This window comes from Oncorhynchus kisutch, linkage group LG29 (assembly GCF_002021735.2).
Source record: "Oncorhynchus kisutch isolate 150728-3 linkage group LG29, Okis_V2, whole genome shotgun sequence".
Lineage (NCBI taxonomy): Eukaryota > Metazoa > Chordata > Actinopteri > Salmoniformes > Salmonidae > Oncorhynchus > Oncorhynchus kisutch.
Genome location: NC_034202.2, coordinates 43,049,759 through 43,067,829, shown reverse-complemented (window position 1 = coordinate 43,067,829; position 18,071 = coordinate 43,049,759). Strand labels below are relative to the sequence as shown.

The window sequence follows — 18,071 nt, the reverse complement described above, 5'->3', positions numbered from 1 at the left end:
AAAGATGCAGTTACTTTTACAGTGGGTGGCAATTTAACAAGATGGTACTAAATATTTCCAAAAACTAAAAGTATTGTATTTGGGACAAATCATTCACTAATCCCTAAACATCAACTAAATCTTGTAATGAATAATGTGGCAATTGAACAAGTTGAGGTGACTAACTGCTTGGAGTAAGCCTGGATCGTAAACTGTCATGGTCAAAACATATTGATACAACAGTAGCTAAGATGGGGAGAAGTCTGTCCATAATAAAGTGATGCTCTGCCTTCTTAACAACACTATTAACAAGGCAGGTCCTACTGGCTCTAGTTTCTACCTTCTTAACAGCACTATCAACAAGGCAGGTCCTACAGGCCCTAGTTTCTACCTTCTTAACAACACTATCAACAAGGCAGGTCCTACAGGCCCTAGTTTCTACCTTCTTAACAACACTATCAACAAGGCAGGTCCTACAGGCCCTAGTTTCTACCTTCTTAACAACACTATCAACAAGGCAGGTCCTACAGGCCCTAGTTTCTACCTTCTTAACAACACTATCAACAAGGCAGGTCCTACAGGCCCTAGTTTCTACCTTCTTAACAACACTATCAACAAGGCAGGTCCTACAGGCCCTAGTTTCTACCTTCTTAACAACACTATCAACAAGGCAGGTCCTACAGGCCCTAGTTTCTACCTTCTTAACAGCACTATCAACAAGGCAGGTCCTATAGGCCCTAGTTTCTACCTTCTTAACAACACTATCAACAAGGCAGGTCCTATAGGCCCTAGTTTCTACCTTCTTAACAGCACTATCAACAAGGCAGGTCCTACAGGCCCTAGTTTCTACCTTCTTAACAACACTATCAACAAGGCAGGTCCTACAGGCCCTAGTTTCTACCTTCTTAACAACACTATCAACAAGGCAGGTCCTATAGGCCCTAGTTTCTACCTTATTCACAACACTATCAACAAGGCAGGTCCTACAGGCCCTAGTTTCTACCTTCTAAACAACACTATCAACAAGGCAGGTCCTATAGGCCCTAGTTTCTACCTTATTCACAACACTATCAACAAGGCAGGTCCTACAGGCCCTAGTTTCTACCTTATTCACAACACTATCAACAAGGCAGGTCCTACAGGCCCTAGTTTCTACCTTCTTAACAACACTATCAACAAGGCAGGTCCTACAGGCCCTAGTTTCTACCTTCTTAACAACACTATCAACAAGGCAGGTCCTACAGGCCCTAGTTTCTACCTTCTTAACAACACTATCAACAAGGCAGGTCCTACAGGCCCTAGTTTCTACCTTATTCACAACACTATCAACAAGGCAGGTCCTACAGGCCCTAGTTTCTACCTTCTTAACAACACTATCAACAAGGCAGGTCCTACAGGCCCTAGTTTCTACCTTATTCACAACACTATCAACAAGGCAGGTCCTATAGGCCCTAGTTTCTACCTTATTCACAACACTATCAACAAGGCAGGTCCTACAGGCCCTAGTTTCTACCTTCTTAACAACACTATCAACAAGGCAGGTCCTACAAGCACTAGTTTCTACCTTATTCACAACACTATCAACAAGGCAGGTCCTACAGGCCCTAGTTTCTACCTTATTCACAACACTATCAACAAGGCAGGTCCTACAGGCCCTAGTTTCTACCTTATTCACAACACTATCAACAAGGCAGGTCCTACAGGCCCTAGTTTCTACCTTATTCACAACACTATCAACAAGGCAGGTCCTACAGGCCCTAGTTTCTACCTTATTCACAACACTATCAACAAGGCAGGTCCTATAGGCCCTAGTTTCTACCTTATTCACAACACTATCAACAAGGCAGGTCCTAGTTTCTACCTTATTCACAACACTATCAACAAGGCAGGTCCTACAGGCCCTAGTTTCTACCTTCTTAACAACACTATCAACAAGGCAGGTCCTATAGGCCCTAGTTTCTACCTTCTTAACAACACTATCAACAAGGCAGGTCCTAGTTTCTACCTTATTCACAACACTATCAACAAGGCAGGTCCTACAGGCCCTAGTTTCTACCTTCTTAACAACACTATCAACAAGGCAGGTCCTACAGGCCCTAGTTTCTACCTTATTCACAACACTATCAACAAGGCAGGTCCTATAGGCCCTAGTTTCTACCTTATTCACAACACTATCAACAAGGCAGGTCCTACAGGCCCTAGTTTCTACCTTCTTAACAACACTATCAACAAGGCAGGTCCTACAAGCACTAGTTTCTACCTTATTCACAACACTATCAACAAGGCAGGTCCTACAGGCCCTAGTTTCTACCTTATTCACAACACTATCAACAAGGCAGGTCCTACAGGCCCTAGTTTCTACCTTATTCACAACACTATCAACAAGGCAGGTCCTACAGGCCCTAGTTTCTACCTTATTCACAACACTATCAACAAGGCAGGTCCTACAGGCCCTAGTTTCTACCTTATTCACAACACTATCAACAAGGCAGGTCCTATAGGCCCTAGTTTCTACCTTATTCACAACACTATCAACAAGGCAGGTCCTAGTTTCTACCTTATTCACAACACTATCAACAAGGCAGGTCCTACAGGCCCTAGTTTCTACCTTCTTAACAACACTATCAACAAGGCAGGTCCTATAGGCCCTAGTTTCTACCTTCTTAACAACACTATCAACAAGGCAGGTCCTAGTTTCTACCTTATTCACAACACTATCAACAAGGCAGGTCCTACAGGCCCTAGTTTCTACCTTCTTAACAACACTATCAACAAGGCAGGTCCTATAGGCCCTAGTTTCTACCTTATTCACAACACTATCAACAAGGCAGGTCCTACAGGCACTAGTTTCTACCTTCTTAACAACACTATCAACAAGGCAGGTCCTACAGGCCCTAGTTTCTACCTTCTTAACAACACTATCAACAAGGCAGGTTCTACAGGCCCTAGTTTCTACCTTCTTAACAACACTATCAACAAGGCAGGTCCTACAGGCCCTAGTTTCTACCTTATTCACAACACTATCAACAAGGCAGGTCCTACAGGCCCTAGTTTCTACCTTATTCACAACACTATCAACAAGGCAGGTCCTACAGGCCCTAGTTTCTACCTTATTCACAACACTATCAACAAGGCAGGTCCTACAGGCCCTAGTTTCTACCTTATTCACAACACTATCAACAAGGCAGGTCCTATAGGCCCTAGTTTCTACCTTATTCACAACACTATCAACAAGGCAGGTCCTAGTTTCTACCTTATTCACAACACTATCAACAAGGCAGGTCCTACAGGCCCTAGTTTCTACCTTCTTAACAACACTATCAACAAGGCAGGTCCTATAGGCCCTAGTTTCTACCTTCTTAACAACACTATCAACAAGGCAGGTCCTAGTTTCTACCTTATTCACAACACTATCAACAAGGCAGGTCCTACAGGCCCTAGTTTCTACCTTCTTAACAACACTATCAACAAGGCAGGTCCTATAGGCCCTAGTTTCTACCTTATTCACAACACTATCAACAAGGCAGGTCCTACAGGCACTAGTTTCTACCTTCTTAACAACACTATCAACAAGGCAGGTCCTACAGGCCCTAGTTTCTACCTTCTTAACAACACTATCAACAAGGCAGGTTCTACAGGCCCTAGTTTCTACCTTCTTAACAACACTATCAACAAGGCAGGTCCTACAGGCCCTAGTTTCTACCTTCTTAACAACACTATCAACAAGGCAGGTCCTACAGGCCCTAGTTTCTACCTTCTTAACAACACTATCAACAAGGCAGGTCCTACAGGCCCTAGTTTCTACCTTCTTAACACTATCACCAAGGCAGGTCCTACAGGCCCTAGTTTCTACCTTATTCACAACACTATCAACAAGGCAGGTCCTACAGGCCCTAGTTTCTACCTTCTTAACAACACTATCAACAAGGCAGGTCCTACAGGCCCTAGTTTCTACCTTCTTAACAACACTATCAACAAGGCAGGTCCTACAGGCCCTAGTTTCTACCTTCTTAACAACACTATCAACAAGGCAGGTCCTACAGGCCCTAGTTTCTACCTTATTCACAACACTATCAACAAGGCAGGTCCTACAAGCACTAGTTTCTACCTTCTTAACAACACTATCAACAAGGCAGGTCCTACAGGCCCTAGTTTCTACCTTATTCACAACACTATCAACAAGGCAGGTCCTACAGGCCCTAGTTTCTACCTTCTTAACAACACTATCAACAAGGCAGGTCCTACAGGCACTAGTTTCTACCTTCTTAACAACACTATCAACAAGGCAGGTCCTACAGGCCCTAGTTTCTACCTTCTTAACAACACTATCAACAAGGCAGGTCCTACAGGCCCTAGTTTCTACCTTCTTAACAACACTATCAACAAGGCAGGTCCTACAGCTGGACTACTGTCCAGTCATATGTTCAAGTATCACAAAGAGAGACATATGCAAATTACAGTATGCCCAGAACAGAGCAGCTTGGCTAGCCTTTAAATATACACCGAGAACTAGCATCAATGGCATGCATGTCCATATCTCCTCTACGCTCTAACCACTAGGCTACCTGCCGCCTCTACACTCTAACCACTAGGCTACCTGCCACCCCTCCACTCTAACCACTAGGCTACCTGCCGCCTCTACACTCTAACCACTAGGCTACCTGCCGCCTGTACACTCTAACCACTAGGCTACCTGCCGCCCCTACACTTTAACCACTAGGCTACCTGCCACCTCTACACTCTAACCACTAGACTACCTGCCACCTCTACACTCTAACCACTAGACTACCTGCCACCTCTACACTCTAACCACTAGACTACCTGCCGCCTCCACACTCTAACCACTGGGCTACCTGCCGCCCCTACACTCTAACCACTGGGCTACCTGCCACCTCTACACTCTAACCACTAGACTACCTGCCACCTCTACACTCTAACCACTAGGCTACCTGCCGCCCCTACACTCTAACCACTAGGCTACCTGCCACCTTAACACTCTAACCACTAGGCTACCTGCCGCCTCTACGCTCTAACCACTAGGCTACCTGCCACCTTTACGCTCTAACCACTAGGCTACCTGCCGCCTCTACGCTCTAACCACTAGGCTACCTGCCGCCTCTACGCTCTAACCACTAGGCTACCTGCCACCTCTACTCTCTAACCACTAGGCTACCTGCCACCTTTACGCTCTAACCACTATGCTACCCTGCCGCCTCTACACTCTAACCACTAGGCTACCTGCCACCTCTACACTCTAACCACTAGGCTACCTGCCGCCTCTACACTCTAACCACTAGACTACCTGCCGCCTCTACACTCTAACCACTAGGCTACCCTGCCGCCTCTACACTCTAACCACTAGGCTACCCTGCCGCCCCTACACTCTAACCACTAGGCTACCTGCCACCTCTACACTCTAACCACTAGGCTACCCTGCCTCCCCTACACTCTAACCACTAGGCTACCCTGCCGCCCCTACACTCTAACCACTAGGCTACCCTGCCGCCCCTACACTCTAACCACTAGGCTACCCTGCCGCCCCTACACTCTAACCACTAGGCTACCCTGCCGCCCCTACACTCTAACCAATTGGCTACCTGCCGCCCCTCCACTCTAACCACTAGGCTACCTGCCGCCTCTACACTCTAACCACTAGGCTACCTGCCGCCCCAACACTCTAACCACTAGGCTACCTGCCACCTCTACACTCTAACCACTAGGCTACCTGCCGCCTCTACACTCTAACCACTAGGCTACCTGCCACCTCTACACTCTAACCACTAGGCTACCTGCCTCCTCTACACTCTAACCACTAGGCTACCTGCCGCCTCTACACTCTAACCACTAGACTACCTGCCGCCTCTACACTCTAACCACTAGGCTACCCTGCCGCCTCTACACTCTAACCACTAGGCTACCCTGCCGCCCCTACACTCTAACCAATAGGCTACCCTGCCGCCCCTACACTCTAACCACTAGGCTACCCTGCCGCCCCTACACTCTAACCACTAGGCTACCCTGCCGCCCCTACACTCTAACCAATTGGCTACCTGCCGCCCCTCCACTCTAACCAATTGGCTACCTGCCGCCTCTACACTCTAACCACTAGGCTACCTGCCGCCCCAACACTCTAACCACTAGGCTACCTGCCACATCTACACTCTAACCACTAGGCTACCTGCCGCCTCTACACTCTAACCACTAGGCTACCTGCCGCCTCTACACTCTAACCACTAGAACTAGCATCAATGACATGCATGTCCATCTCTCCTGGCTCAAAGTAGAGGAGAAATTGACTTCATCACTACTTGTCTTTGTGAAGAGGTCACAGTCTCCATGTTGAAAGCACTGAGCTGTCTGTTCATATGACTAACACACAGATCAGACACACATAGATACCCCACAAGACATGTCAGAGGTCACAGTCTCCATGTTGAAAGCACTGAGCTGTCTGTTCATATGACTAACACACAGATCAGACACACATAGATACCCCACAAGACATGCCAGCAGAGGTCACAGTCTCCATGTCCAGACTTCCGCGTCAGGTCACTAAAGCATCAGGTCACTAAAGCATCAGGTCACTAAAGCGTCAGGTCACTAAAGCGTCAGGTCACTAAAGCGTCAGGTCACTAAAGCGTCAGGTCACTAAAGCGTCAGGTCACTAAAGCGTCAGGTCACTAAAGCGTCAGGTCACTAAAGCGAGAAGATTTTAAAAAATACATATTTATTACACAACACCTCACAGGGACTGTGAAGAGCCACACATTCTAACATACAGTACACACACACACACACACACACACACACACACACACACACACACACATATTTAAATTCTGTGGTACTGTGGATTTTATATTGTAATAATGTCTTGCATAATATTATGGGTTATTGATGATGTAAACCCTGTTTGGACCTTAAGAAGAGTTGCCTTGACAGCAGCTAATGGGGAAGAGTTGCCTTGACAGCAGCTAATGGGGAAGGGTTGCCTTGGCAATAGCTAATGGGGAAGGGTTGCCTTGGCAGCAGCTAATGGTGAAGAGTTGCCTTGACAGCAGCTAATGGGGAAGGGTTGCCTTGGCAGCAGCTAATGGGGAAGGGTTGCCTTGGCAGCAGCTAATGGGGAAGGGTTGCCTTGGCAGCAGCTAATGGGGAAGGGTTGCCTTGGCAGCAGCTAATGGGGAAGAGTTGCCGTGGCAGCAGCTAATGGGGAAGGGTTGCCTTGGCAGCAGCTAATGGGGAAGGGTTGCCTTGGCAGCAGCTAATGGGGAAGAGTTGCCGTGGCAGCAGCTAATGGGGAAGAGTTGCCGTGGCAGCAGCTAATGGGGAAGACGTGCCTTGGCAGCAGCTAATGGATCCTAATAAATCCTCAACTCTCTTCTCCCCCTCTCCTCCTCCCCCCTCCCCCACTCCTCCTCCCCTCTTCCTCCTCTCCTTCTCCTCCCCCCCCCTCCCCTACTCCTCCTCCCCTCTTCCTCCTCTCCTCCTCCCCTTTTCTCCTCCTCTCCATCTCCTCCTCCTCTCCCAGGTCTCAGAGTGGTACCCTCAGGACCAACTGTCTAGACTGTCTAGACAGAACCAACAGTGTCCAGGCCTACTTCGCTTTGGAGGTGAGACACACACATTCAGTCTCACACATGGACTTTAAGTTAATGGATCTCTATTTTAAGAAGCTCCTCTGTGACATGAATGTGTAGCTGGCAAAGCATGACTCATATTCGAGGAATCTCCTACCCTGACTCTCTACCCTCTCTCCATCCCTCCCTCCATCCCTCCTCTCATCCCTCTATCCTCCTTCCCCTCCCTCTCCTCCTCCTCCCTCTCCTCCTCTCTCATCCCTCTCTCCTCTCCTACTCCTCCCTTCCTCTCCTCCCTTCCTCCTTCTCCCTTCCTCTCCTCCTCCTCCCTTCCCTTCCTCTCCTCCCTTCCTCTCCTTCTCCCTCTCCTCTCCTCCCCTAGATGTTACCTAAACAGCTAGAGGACATGGGTCTGACAGAGAAGCCCCAGCTGGTAGCCAGGTTTCAGGAAGTGTTCAGGTCCATGTGGACGGTTAACGGAGACTCTGTCAGCAAGATCTACGCTGGGACTGGAGCCCTGGATGGAAAGGCTAAGGTAGAAGAATACACACACAAAGCATGACTCATATTCGAGGAATCTCCTCAGACAGACAGACAGACAGACAGACAGACAGACAGACAGACAGACAGACAGACAGACAGACAGACAGACAGACAGACAGACAGACAGACAGACAGACAGACAGACAGACAGACAGACAGACAGACAGACAGACAGACAGACAGACAGACAGACAGACAGACAGACAGACAGACAGACAGACAGACAGACAGACAGACAGACAGACAGACAGACAGACAGACAGACAGACAGACAGACAGACAGACAGACAGACAGACAGACAGACAGACAGACAGACAGACAGACAGACAGACAGACAGACAGACAGACAGACAGACAGACAGACAGACAGACAGACAGACAGACAGACAGACAGACAGACAGACAGACAGACAGACAGACAGACAGACAGACAGACAGACAGACAGACAGACAGACAGACAGACAGACAGACAGACAGACAGACAGACAGACAGACAGACAGACAGACAGACAGACAGACAGACAGACAGACAGACAGACAGACAGACAGACAGACAGACAGACAGACAGACAGACAGACAGACAGACAGACAGACAGACAGACAGACAGACAGACAGACAGACAGACAGACAGACAGACAGACAGACAGACAGACAGACAGACAGACAGACAGACAGACAGACAGACAGACAGACAGACAGACAGACAGACAGACAGACAGACAGACAGACAGACAGACAGACAGACAGACAGACAGACAGACAGACAGACAGACAGACAGACAGACAGACAGACAGACAGACAGACAGACAGACAGACAGACAGACAGACAGACAGACAGACAGACAGACAGACAGACAGACAGACAGACAGACAGACGACAGACAGACAGACAGACAGACAGACAGACAGACAGACAGACAGACAGACAGACAGACAGACAGACAGACAGACAGACAGACAGACAGACAGACAGACAGACAGACAGACAGACAGACAGACAGACAGACAGACAGACAGACAGACAGACAGACAGACAGACAGACAGACACAGACAGACAGACAGACAGACAGACAGACAGACAGACAGACAGACAGACAGACAGACAGACAGACAGACAGACAGACAGACAGACAGACAGACAGACAGACAGACAGACAGACAGACAGACAGACAGACAGACAGACAGACAGACAGACAGACAGACAGACAGACAGACAGACAGACAGACAGACAGACAGACAGACAGACAGACAGACAGACAGACAGACAGACAGACAGACAGACAGACAGACAGACAGACAGACAGACAGACAGACAGACAGACAGACAGACAGACAGACAGACAGACAGACAGACAGACAGACAGACAGACAGACAGACAGACAGACAGACAGACAGACAGACAGACAGACAGACAGACAGACAGACAGACAGACAGACAGACAGACAGACAGACAGACAGACAGACAGACAGACAGACAGACAGACAGACAGACAGACAGACAGACAGACAGACAGACAGACAGACAGACAGACAGACAGACAGACAGACAGACAGACAGACAGACAGACAGACAGACAGACAGACAGACAGACAGACAGACAGACAGACAGACAGACAGACAGACAGACAGACAGACAGACAGACAGACAGACAGACAGACAGACAGACAGACAGACAGACAGACAGACAGACAGACAGACAGACAGACAGACAGACAGACAGACAGACAGACAGACAGACAGACAGACAGACAGACAGACAGACAGACAGACAGACAGACAGACAGACAGACAGACAGACAGACAGACAGACAGACAGACAGACAGACAGACAGACAGACAGACAGACAGACAGACAGACAGACAGACAGACAGACAGACAGACAGACAGACAGACAGACAGACAGACAGACAGACAGACAGACAGACAGACAGACAGACAGACAGACAGACAGACAGACAGACAGACAGACAGACAGACAGACAGACAGACAGACAGACAGACAGACAGACAGACAGACAGACAGACAGACAGACAGACAGACAGACAGACAGACAGACAGACAGACAGACAGACAGACAGACAGACAGACAGACAGACAGACAGACAGACAGACAGACAGACAGACAGACAGACAGACAGACAGACAGACAGACAGACAGACAGACAGACAGACAGACAGACAGACAGACAGACAGACAGACAGACAACACAGACACACACACACACACACACACACACACACACACACACACACACACACACACACACACACACACACAACACACACCACACACACCACACACACACACACACACACACACACACACACACACACCACACACACACACACACACACACACACACACACACACACACACACACCACACACACACACACACACACCACACACACACACACACACACACACACACACACACACACACACACACACACACACACACAACACACACACCACACACCAACACACACACACACACACACACACACACACACACACACACACCACACACACACACACACACACACACACACACACACACACAACACACACACACACACACACACACACACACACACATACATACATACATACATACATACATACATACATACATACATACATACATACATACATACATACATACATACATACATACATACATACATACATACATACATACATCTATTCTGGGACTAGAGCCCTGGACAGAATGTCTAAGAACACCAACACCATGTAGACTAGATGTGTGTGCTCTGTTAACTCCTGTATGTGTGTGTGCTATATCTTCCCCCTTTTTGCTGTCCTCTGGACCTCTCCACCTGTTGGGTAAGTTGACGATCCTGTCACTGTCCTGCCTTTCACCTGTATTACCCTGTTCCTGTCTGGATGTGGTGATGGTTTCCTCATGAAGGGGGGTTTGTCTGTGTGTCTTGTGTCAAATCAAATGTTACTGGTTCCACACATGATTGTGTTTCTAGCTCCAACAGTACAGTAATATCTAATGATTGTGTTTCTAGCTCCAACAGTGCAGTAATACCTAATGCTTGTGTTTCTAGCTCCAACAGTACAGTAATATCTAATTATTGTGTTTCTAGCTCCAACAGTGCAGTAATATCTAGATAAATGCTTGTGTTTCTAGCTCCAACAGTGCAGTAATACCTAATGCTTGTGTTTCTAGCTCCAACAGTGCAGTAATACCTAATGATTGTGTTTCTAGCTCCAACAGTACAGTAATATCTAATTATTGTGTTTCTAGCTCCAACAGTACAGTAATATCTAATTATTGTGTTTCTAGCTCCAACAGTGCAGTAATATCTAGATAAATGCTTGTGTTTCTAGCTCCACAGTACAGTAATACCTAATGCTTGTGTTTCTAGCTGTTTCTAGGAGGCAGGCTAGTGGTGACTAAGTTCAGGGCAGGGTACTGAGTGGAGGCTGGCTAGTAACAGTGACTAAATTCAGGGCAGGGTACCGGGTGGAGGCTGGCTAGTAACAGGGACTAAGTTCAGGGCAGGGTACTGAGTGGAGACAGGCTAGTAACAGGGACTAAGTTCAGGGCAGGGTCCTGGGTGGAGGCTGGCTAGTAACAGGGACTAAGTTCAGGGCAGGGTACTGGGTAGAGGCTGGCTAGTAACAGGGACTAAGTTCAGGGCAGGGTACTGGGTGGAGGCTGGCTAGTAACAGGGACTAAGTTCAGGGCAGGGTACTGGGTGGAGGCTGGCTAGTAACAGGGACTAAGTTCAGGGCAGGGTACTGGGTGGAGGCTGGCTAGTAACAGGGACTAAGTTCAGGGCAGGGTTCTGGGTATATAATGTAATATGATGTAATATAACACATGTAATATAATGGTGTGCTGCTAACGCTAGTTAGCATTGGCTTGCGAAACTACCTCTATTTTCATACTGCACGCAGAAACATACAAAGGATGGTCTCCACAAGATCATCTGATTATGGGTTATAGAGAAGGAAAGACGGCTTAATTGCCTAAATCTCACACTGTCCCTTTAAGTATGGGCTGCCCAACCCTCTTCCTGAGTGTTGGGCTGAAAACCTACAGGACGGTCGATCTCCAGGAAGAGGGTTGGACTGAACCTACAGGACGGTCGATCTCCAGGAAGAGGGTTGGACTGAACCTACAGGACGGTCGATCTCCAGGAAGAGGGTTGGGCTGTAAAACCTACAGGACAGTAGATCTCCAGGAAGAGGGTTGGACTGTAAACCTACAGGACAGTAGATCTCCAGGAGAGGGTTGGACTGTAAAAACCTACAGGACAGTAGATCTCCAGGAAGAGGTTGGGCTGTAAAACCTACAGGACAGTAGATCTCCAGGAAGAGGGTTGGGCTGAAAACCTACAGGACGGTCGATCTCCAGGAAGAGGGTTGGGCTGTAAAACCTACAGGACAGTAGATCTCCAGGAAGAGGGTTGGACTGTAAACCTACAGGACAGTAGATCTCCAGGAAGAGGGTTGGACTGTAAAACCTACAGGACAGTAGATCTCCAGGAAGAGGGTTGGGCTGTAAAACCTACAGGACAGTAGATCTCCAGGAAGAGGGTTGGACTGTAAACCTACAGGACAGTAGATCTCCAGGAAGAGGGTTGGACTGTAAACCTACAGGACAGTAGATCTCCAGGAAGAGGGTTGGACTGTAAAACCTACAGGACAGTAGATCTCCAGGAAGAGGGTTGGACTGTAAAACCTACAGGACAGTAGATCTCCAGGAAGAGGGTTGGACTGTAAAACCTACAGGACAGTAGATCTCCAGGAAGAGGGTTGGACTGTAAAACCTACAGGATAGTAGATCTCCAGGAAGAGGGTTAGGCTGTAAAACCTACAGGACAGTAGATCTCCAGGAAGAGGGTTAGGCTGTAAAACCTACAGGACAGTAGATCTCCAGGAAGAGGGTTGGGCTGTAAACCTACAGGACAGTAGATCTCCAGGAAGAGGGTTGGACTGTAAACCTACAGGACAGTAGATCTCCAGGAAGAGGGTTGGGCTGTAAAACCTACAGGACAGTAGATCTCCAGGAAGAGGGTTGGACTGTAAACCTACAGGACAGTAGATCTCCAGGAAGAGGGTTGGGCTGTAAAACCTACAGGACAGTAGATCTCCAGGAAGAGGGTTGGGCTGTAAACCTACAGGACAGTAGATCTCCAGGAAGAGGGTTGGACTGTAAACCCTACAGGACAGTAGATCTCCAGGAAGAGGGTTGGGCTGTAAAACCTACAGGACAGTAGATCTCCAGGAAGAGGGTTGGGCTGTAAAACCTACAGAATAGTAGATCTCCAGGAAGAGGGTTGGACTGTAAACCTACAGGACGGTAGATCTCAAGGAAGAGGATTGGGCAGCCCTGCTTTAAGTGAATTACCAGTGGTTGTCACATTATCTTAAATGACCGCCCAATCATCACCATGTAAAAGATAATGTGATCATGATTACTGGGAGGAGTCCTTTGGATAAAGAAAATGAATGTATGAATCTATGTGTGTATTTGTGGCATTAAGGTCCTGTCATTCCCGCGGACTTGTGATCTCTCTTGATTTATCAAGTATTCCTTCCTGATATACCGACATAAACCAATCTGGGATATTTTCTTTGCCCTTCATTCTATATGTTCCGTGTTGTGCAGATGACGTGAAAATAGTATTATTCTCCTTTTTCCTGGTGATGATCCAAGATGGTGGGTGAAGTTGTGTAGTATCTGTATCTGTGTCTGTATACAGTGAAGCACTCATCTTGCTTCTCCTCTCTTTCTCTCTCTCTGTCTCGTCTCGCTGTCTCTCTCTCTCTCTCCTCTCTCTCTCTCTCTTGTCTCTGTCTCTCTCTCTCTCTCTGTCTCTCTCTCTTGTCTCTCTGTCTCTCTCTCTTGTCTCTCTGTCTCTGTCTCTCTCTCTCTCTCTCTCTCTCTCTGTCTCTCTTGTCTCTCTGTCTCTGTCTCTCTCTCTCTCTCTCTCTCTCTCTGTCTCTCTCTTTCTCTCTCTTTCTCTCTGTCTGTCCAGGGGGGTAAGTTGAAGGACGGTGCTCGCTCTGTGACCAGAACCATCCAGAATAACTTCTTTGACAGTTCAAAGCAGGAGGCCATTGACATCCTCCGACTGGGCTCAACACTGAACAGTGACCTGGCAGACAAGGCCCGGGCCCTGCTCACCACGTCTAGTCTTTACGGTAATACCACACACTGCTCACCACGTCTAGTCTTTACGGTAATACCACACACTGCTCACCACCTCCAGTCTTTACGGTAATACCACACACTGCTCACCACCTCCAGTCTTTACGGTAATACCACACACTGCTCACCACCTCCAGTCTTTACGGTAATACCACACACTGCTCACCACCTCCAGTCTTTACGGTAATACCACACACTGCTCACTACGTCCAGTCTTTACGGTAATACCACACACTGCTCACCACCTCCAGTCTTTACGGTAATACCACACACTGCTCACCACCTCCAGTCTTTACGGTAATACCACACACTGCTCACCACCTCCAGTCTTTACGGTAATACCACACACTGCTCACCACCTCCAGTCTTTACGGTAATACCACACACTGCTCACTACGTCCAGTCTTTATGGTAATACCACACACTGCTCACCACGTCCAGTCTTTACGGTAATACCACACACTGCTCACCACCTCCAGTCTTTACGGTAATACCACACACACTGCTCATCACCTCCAGTCTTTACGGTAATACAGGAACATCCCAATGAGACCCACATAATGGGGATGAAAGGGGTTTCCTCTATCTAGCTTGTGTAACTCCTAGTTTGCATCCAAAATGGCACCCTATTGCCTACATAGTGCACTACTTTCAACCAGAGCCTATAGATTGGTAGTGCACTATGTAAGGAATAGGGTGCCATTTTGAATGCAACCCCTAGCTAGCGGTGTAATCTTCCTGAGACGGCCCTCTCTGTCGAGGGACAGATTAAACCTGTGTCACTCTGCTGCTGCTGTGAAGACTGGTCGTCTGGTCTGATAACACACACAGTGACTCTAATGCTGTTATCTGTTTAAACCGTTACTTAACCCTCTACATCCCTCCCTCCCTCCCTCCCTCCCTCTGTCTGTCTGTCTGTCTGTCCTGTCTGTCTGTCTGTCTGTCTCTCTCTCTCTCTCTCTCTCTCTCTCTCCTCTCTCTCTCTCTCCTCTCTCCCTCCTCTGTCTCTGTCTCTCTGTCTCTCTGTCTCTCTCTCTCCCTCCCTCTCTCTTCTCCCTCCCCTCTCTCTCTCTCTCTCTCTCTCTCTCTCTCTCTCTCTCTCTCTCTCTCCTCCCCTCTCTCTCTCTCCCTCCCCTCTCTCTCTCTCCCTCCCCTCTCTCTCTCTCTCTCCCTCCCCCTCTCTCTCTCTCTCTCTCTCCCTCCCCCCTCTCTCCTCTCTCTCTCTCCCTCCCCCCCCTCTCTCTCTCCCTCCCCCCTCTCTCTCCCTCTCTCTCTCTCTCTCTCTCTCTCTCTCTCCCTCTCTCTCTCCCTCTCTCTCTCTTTTGCCTACGCTCACGCTAGTCACTGAGCCTATCTTACAATCAGGTACAGTAGAACGGAACATACGTGTGTGTGTGTACATAATTGGATGTGTGGTCTGATGAACATCCTGTGTTTCTAGTTATAATTCCTTCGTGTATTTTCTTCACAGTAGTGTTGTGTTCCTAGTGATCCCTGTGCTTGTGTTGAACCCCCAGATTACATTCACGTCTTTATTTATGGACTCAATTTCAGAAGTGTCCACTTTCAGGAAGTGTCCACTGAAATTCTCATTCAAATTGTCTTCATAGCCTTTCAATAAGGAGGAAAAAAATTTGAACTTGGGTTTACTTTCTGAATTGAAATGGAATTGAACCCCAAACCCTGTTCACCCAAGCCATGAATGTATTTGTAATTTTTATTTTATTAGTCCATGTGCTACTCACCTGGGTAAGTTGTACGTCTGCCTGGTACGAACTTCAAATCATTTTGCTACCGTGATTTTCGACATTTAGTTTCTCAGTTAAAAAGCCTGGATATAATGGACTGTGGAATAAAGCATAACCAAGACTTATTCACCTGTCCCAGTTCCTGACTTCTTTTCTCATATTTTTATTCACCTGTCCCAGTTCCTGACTTTCTTTTCTCATATTTATTCACCTGTCCAGTACCTGACATTCTTTTCTAATATTTATTTACCTGTCCCAGTTCCTGACATTCTTTTCATATTTTAATCACCTGTCCCAGTTACCTGACATCCTTTTCTCATATTATATACCTGTTCCCAGTACCTGACATTCTTTCATATTTATTACCTGTCCCAGTTCCTGACATTCTTTTCTCATATGTATTACCTGTTCCAGTCTGACATTTTTTCATATTTAATCACCGTCCCAGTACCTGACATCCTTTCTCATATTTATAACCTGTCCAGTACCTGACATTCTTTTTCATATTTATTTACCTGTCCCAGTTCCTGACATCCTTTTCTCAATTTATATACCTGTCCAGTACCTGACATTCCTTTTTCATATTTATTTACCTGTCCCAGTTCCTGACATTCTTTCTCATATTATTTACCTGTTCCAGTTCCTGACATTCTTTTCATATTTAATCACCTGTCCCAGTACCTGACATCCTTTTCTCATATTTATTTACCTGTCCCAGTTCCTGACATTCTTTTTCCATATGTATTTACCTGTTCCAGTACCTGACATCCTTTCTCATATTTATATACNTAATACCACACACTGCTCACCACGTCAGTCTTTACGTAATACCACACACTGCTCACCACCCCAGTTCTCTTTACGGGTAATACCACACACACTGCTCATCACCTCCAGTCTTTACGGTAATACAGGAACATCCCAATGAGACCCACATAATGGGGATGAAAGGGGTTTCCTCTATCTAGCTTGTGTAACTCCTAGTTTGCATCCAAAATGGCACCCTATTGCCTACATAGTGCACTACTTTCAACCAGAGCCTATAGATTGGTAGTGCACTATGTAAGGAATAGGGTGCCATTTTGAATGCAACCCCTAGCTAGCGGTGTAATCTTCCTGAGACGGCCCTCTCTGTCGAGGGACAGATTAAACCTGTGTCACTCTGCTGCTTTGCTGTGAAGACTGGTCGTCTGGTCTGATAACACACACACATGACTCTAATGCTGTATCTGTTTAACCGTTATTAACCCTCTACATCCCTCCCTCCCTCCCCCCTCCCTCTGTCTGTCTGTCTGTCTGTCTGTCTGTCTGTCTGTCGTCTCTCTCTCTCTCTCTCTCTCTCTCTCTCTCTCTCTCTCTCTCTCTCTCTCTCTCTCTCTCTCTCTGTCTCTGTCTCTCTGTCTCTCTGTCTCTCTCTCTCCCTCCCCTCTCTCTCTCTCCCTCCCCTCTCTCTCTCCTCTCTCTCTCTCTCTCTCTCTCTCTCTCTCTCTCTCCCTCCCCTCTCTCTCTCTCCCTCCCCTCTCTCTCTCTCTCCCCTCCCCTCCCCCTCTCTCCCTTCCCTCTCTCTCTCTCTATCTCTCTGTTCTCCTCCTCCCCCCCCCTCTCTCTCTCTCTCTCTCTCCCTCCCCCCTCTCTCTCTCTCCCTCCCCCCCCTCTCTCTCCCTCTCTCTCTCTCTCTCTCTCTCTCTCTCTCTCTCCCTCTCTCTCTCCCTCTCTCTCTCTTTTGCCTACGCTCACGTAGTCACTGAGCCTATCTTACAATCAGGTACAGTAGACGGAACATACGTGTGTGTGTGTACATAATTGGATGTGTGGTCTGATGACATCCGTGTTTCTAGTTGTAATTCCTTCGTGGTATTTCTTCACAGTAGTGGTTGTGTTCCTAGTGATCCCCTGTGCTTGTGTTGAACCCCCAGATTACATCACGCTCTTTATTTATGGACTCAATTCAGGAAGTGTCCACTTCAGGAAGTGTCCACTGAAATTCTCATTCAAATTGTCTTCATAGCCTTTC

The 18,071-nt window shown here is 47.6% G+C and overlaps 1 protein-coding gene across 1 annotated transcript in view; it reads left to right on the top strand.

Moving 5' to 3' along the window:
- synj1 (synaptojanin 1) overlaps nucleotides 1–18,071 on the top strand; it is a 105,503-nt gene that overhangs the window by 48,250 nt on the left and 39,182 nt on the right. The window contains exons 10-13 of the mRNA XM_031809095.1: nucleotides 7,511–7,592; nucleotides 7,942–8,094; nucleotides 14,137–14,302; nucleotides 15,651–15,674. Of these exons, the coding sequence (XP_031664955.1) occupies nucleotides 7,511–7,592; nucleotides 7,942–8,094; nucleotides 14,137–14,302; nucleotides 15,651–15,674 (425 nt within the window). The remainder of the gene's footprint in view (nucleotides 1–7,510; nucleotides 7,593–7,941; nucleotides 8,095–14,136; nucleotides 14,303–15,650; nucleotides 15,675–18,071) is intronic.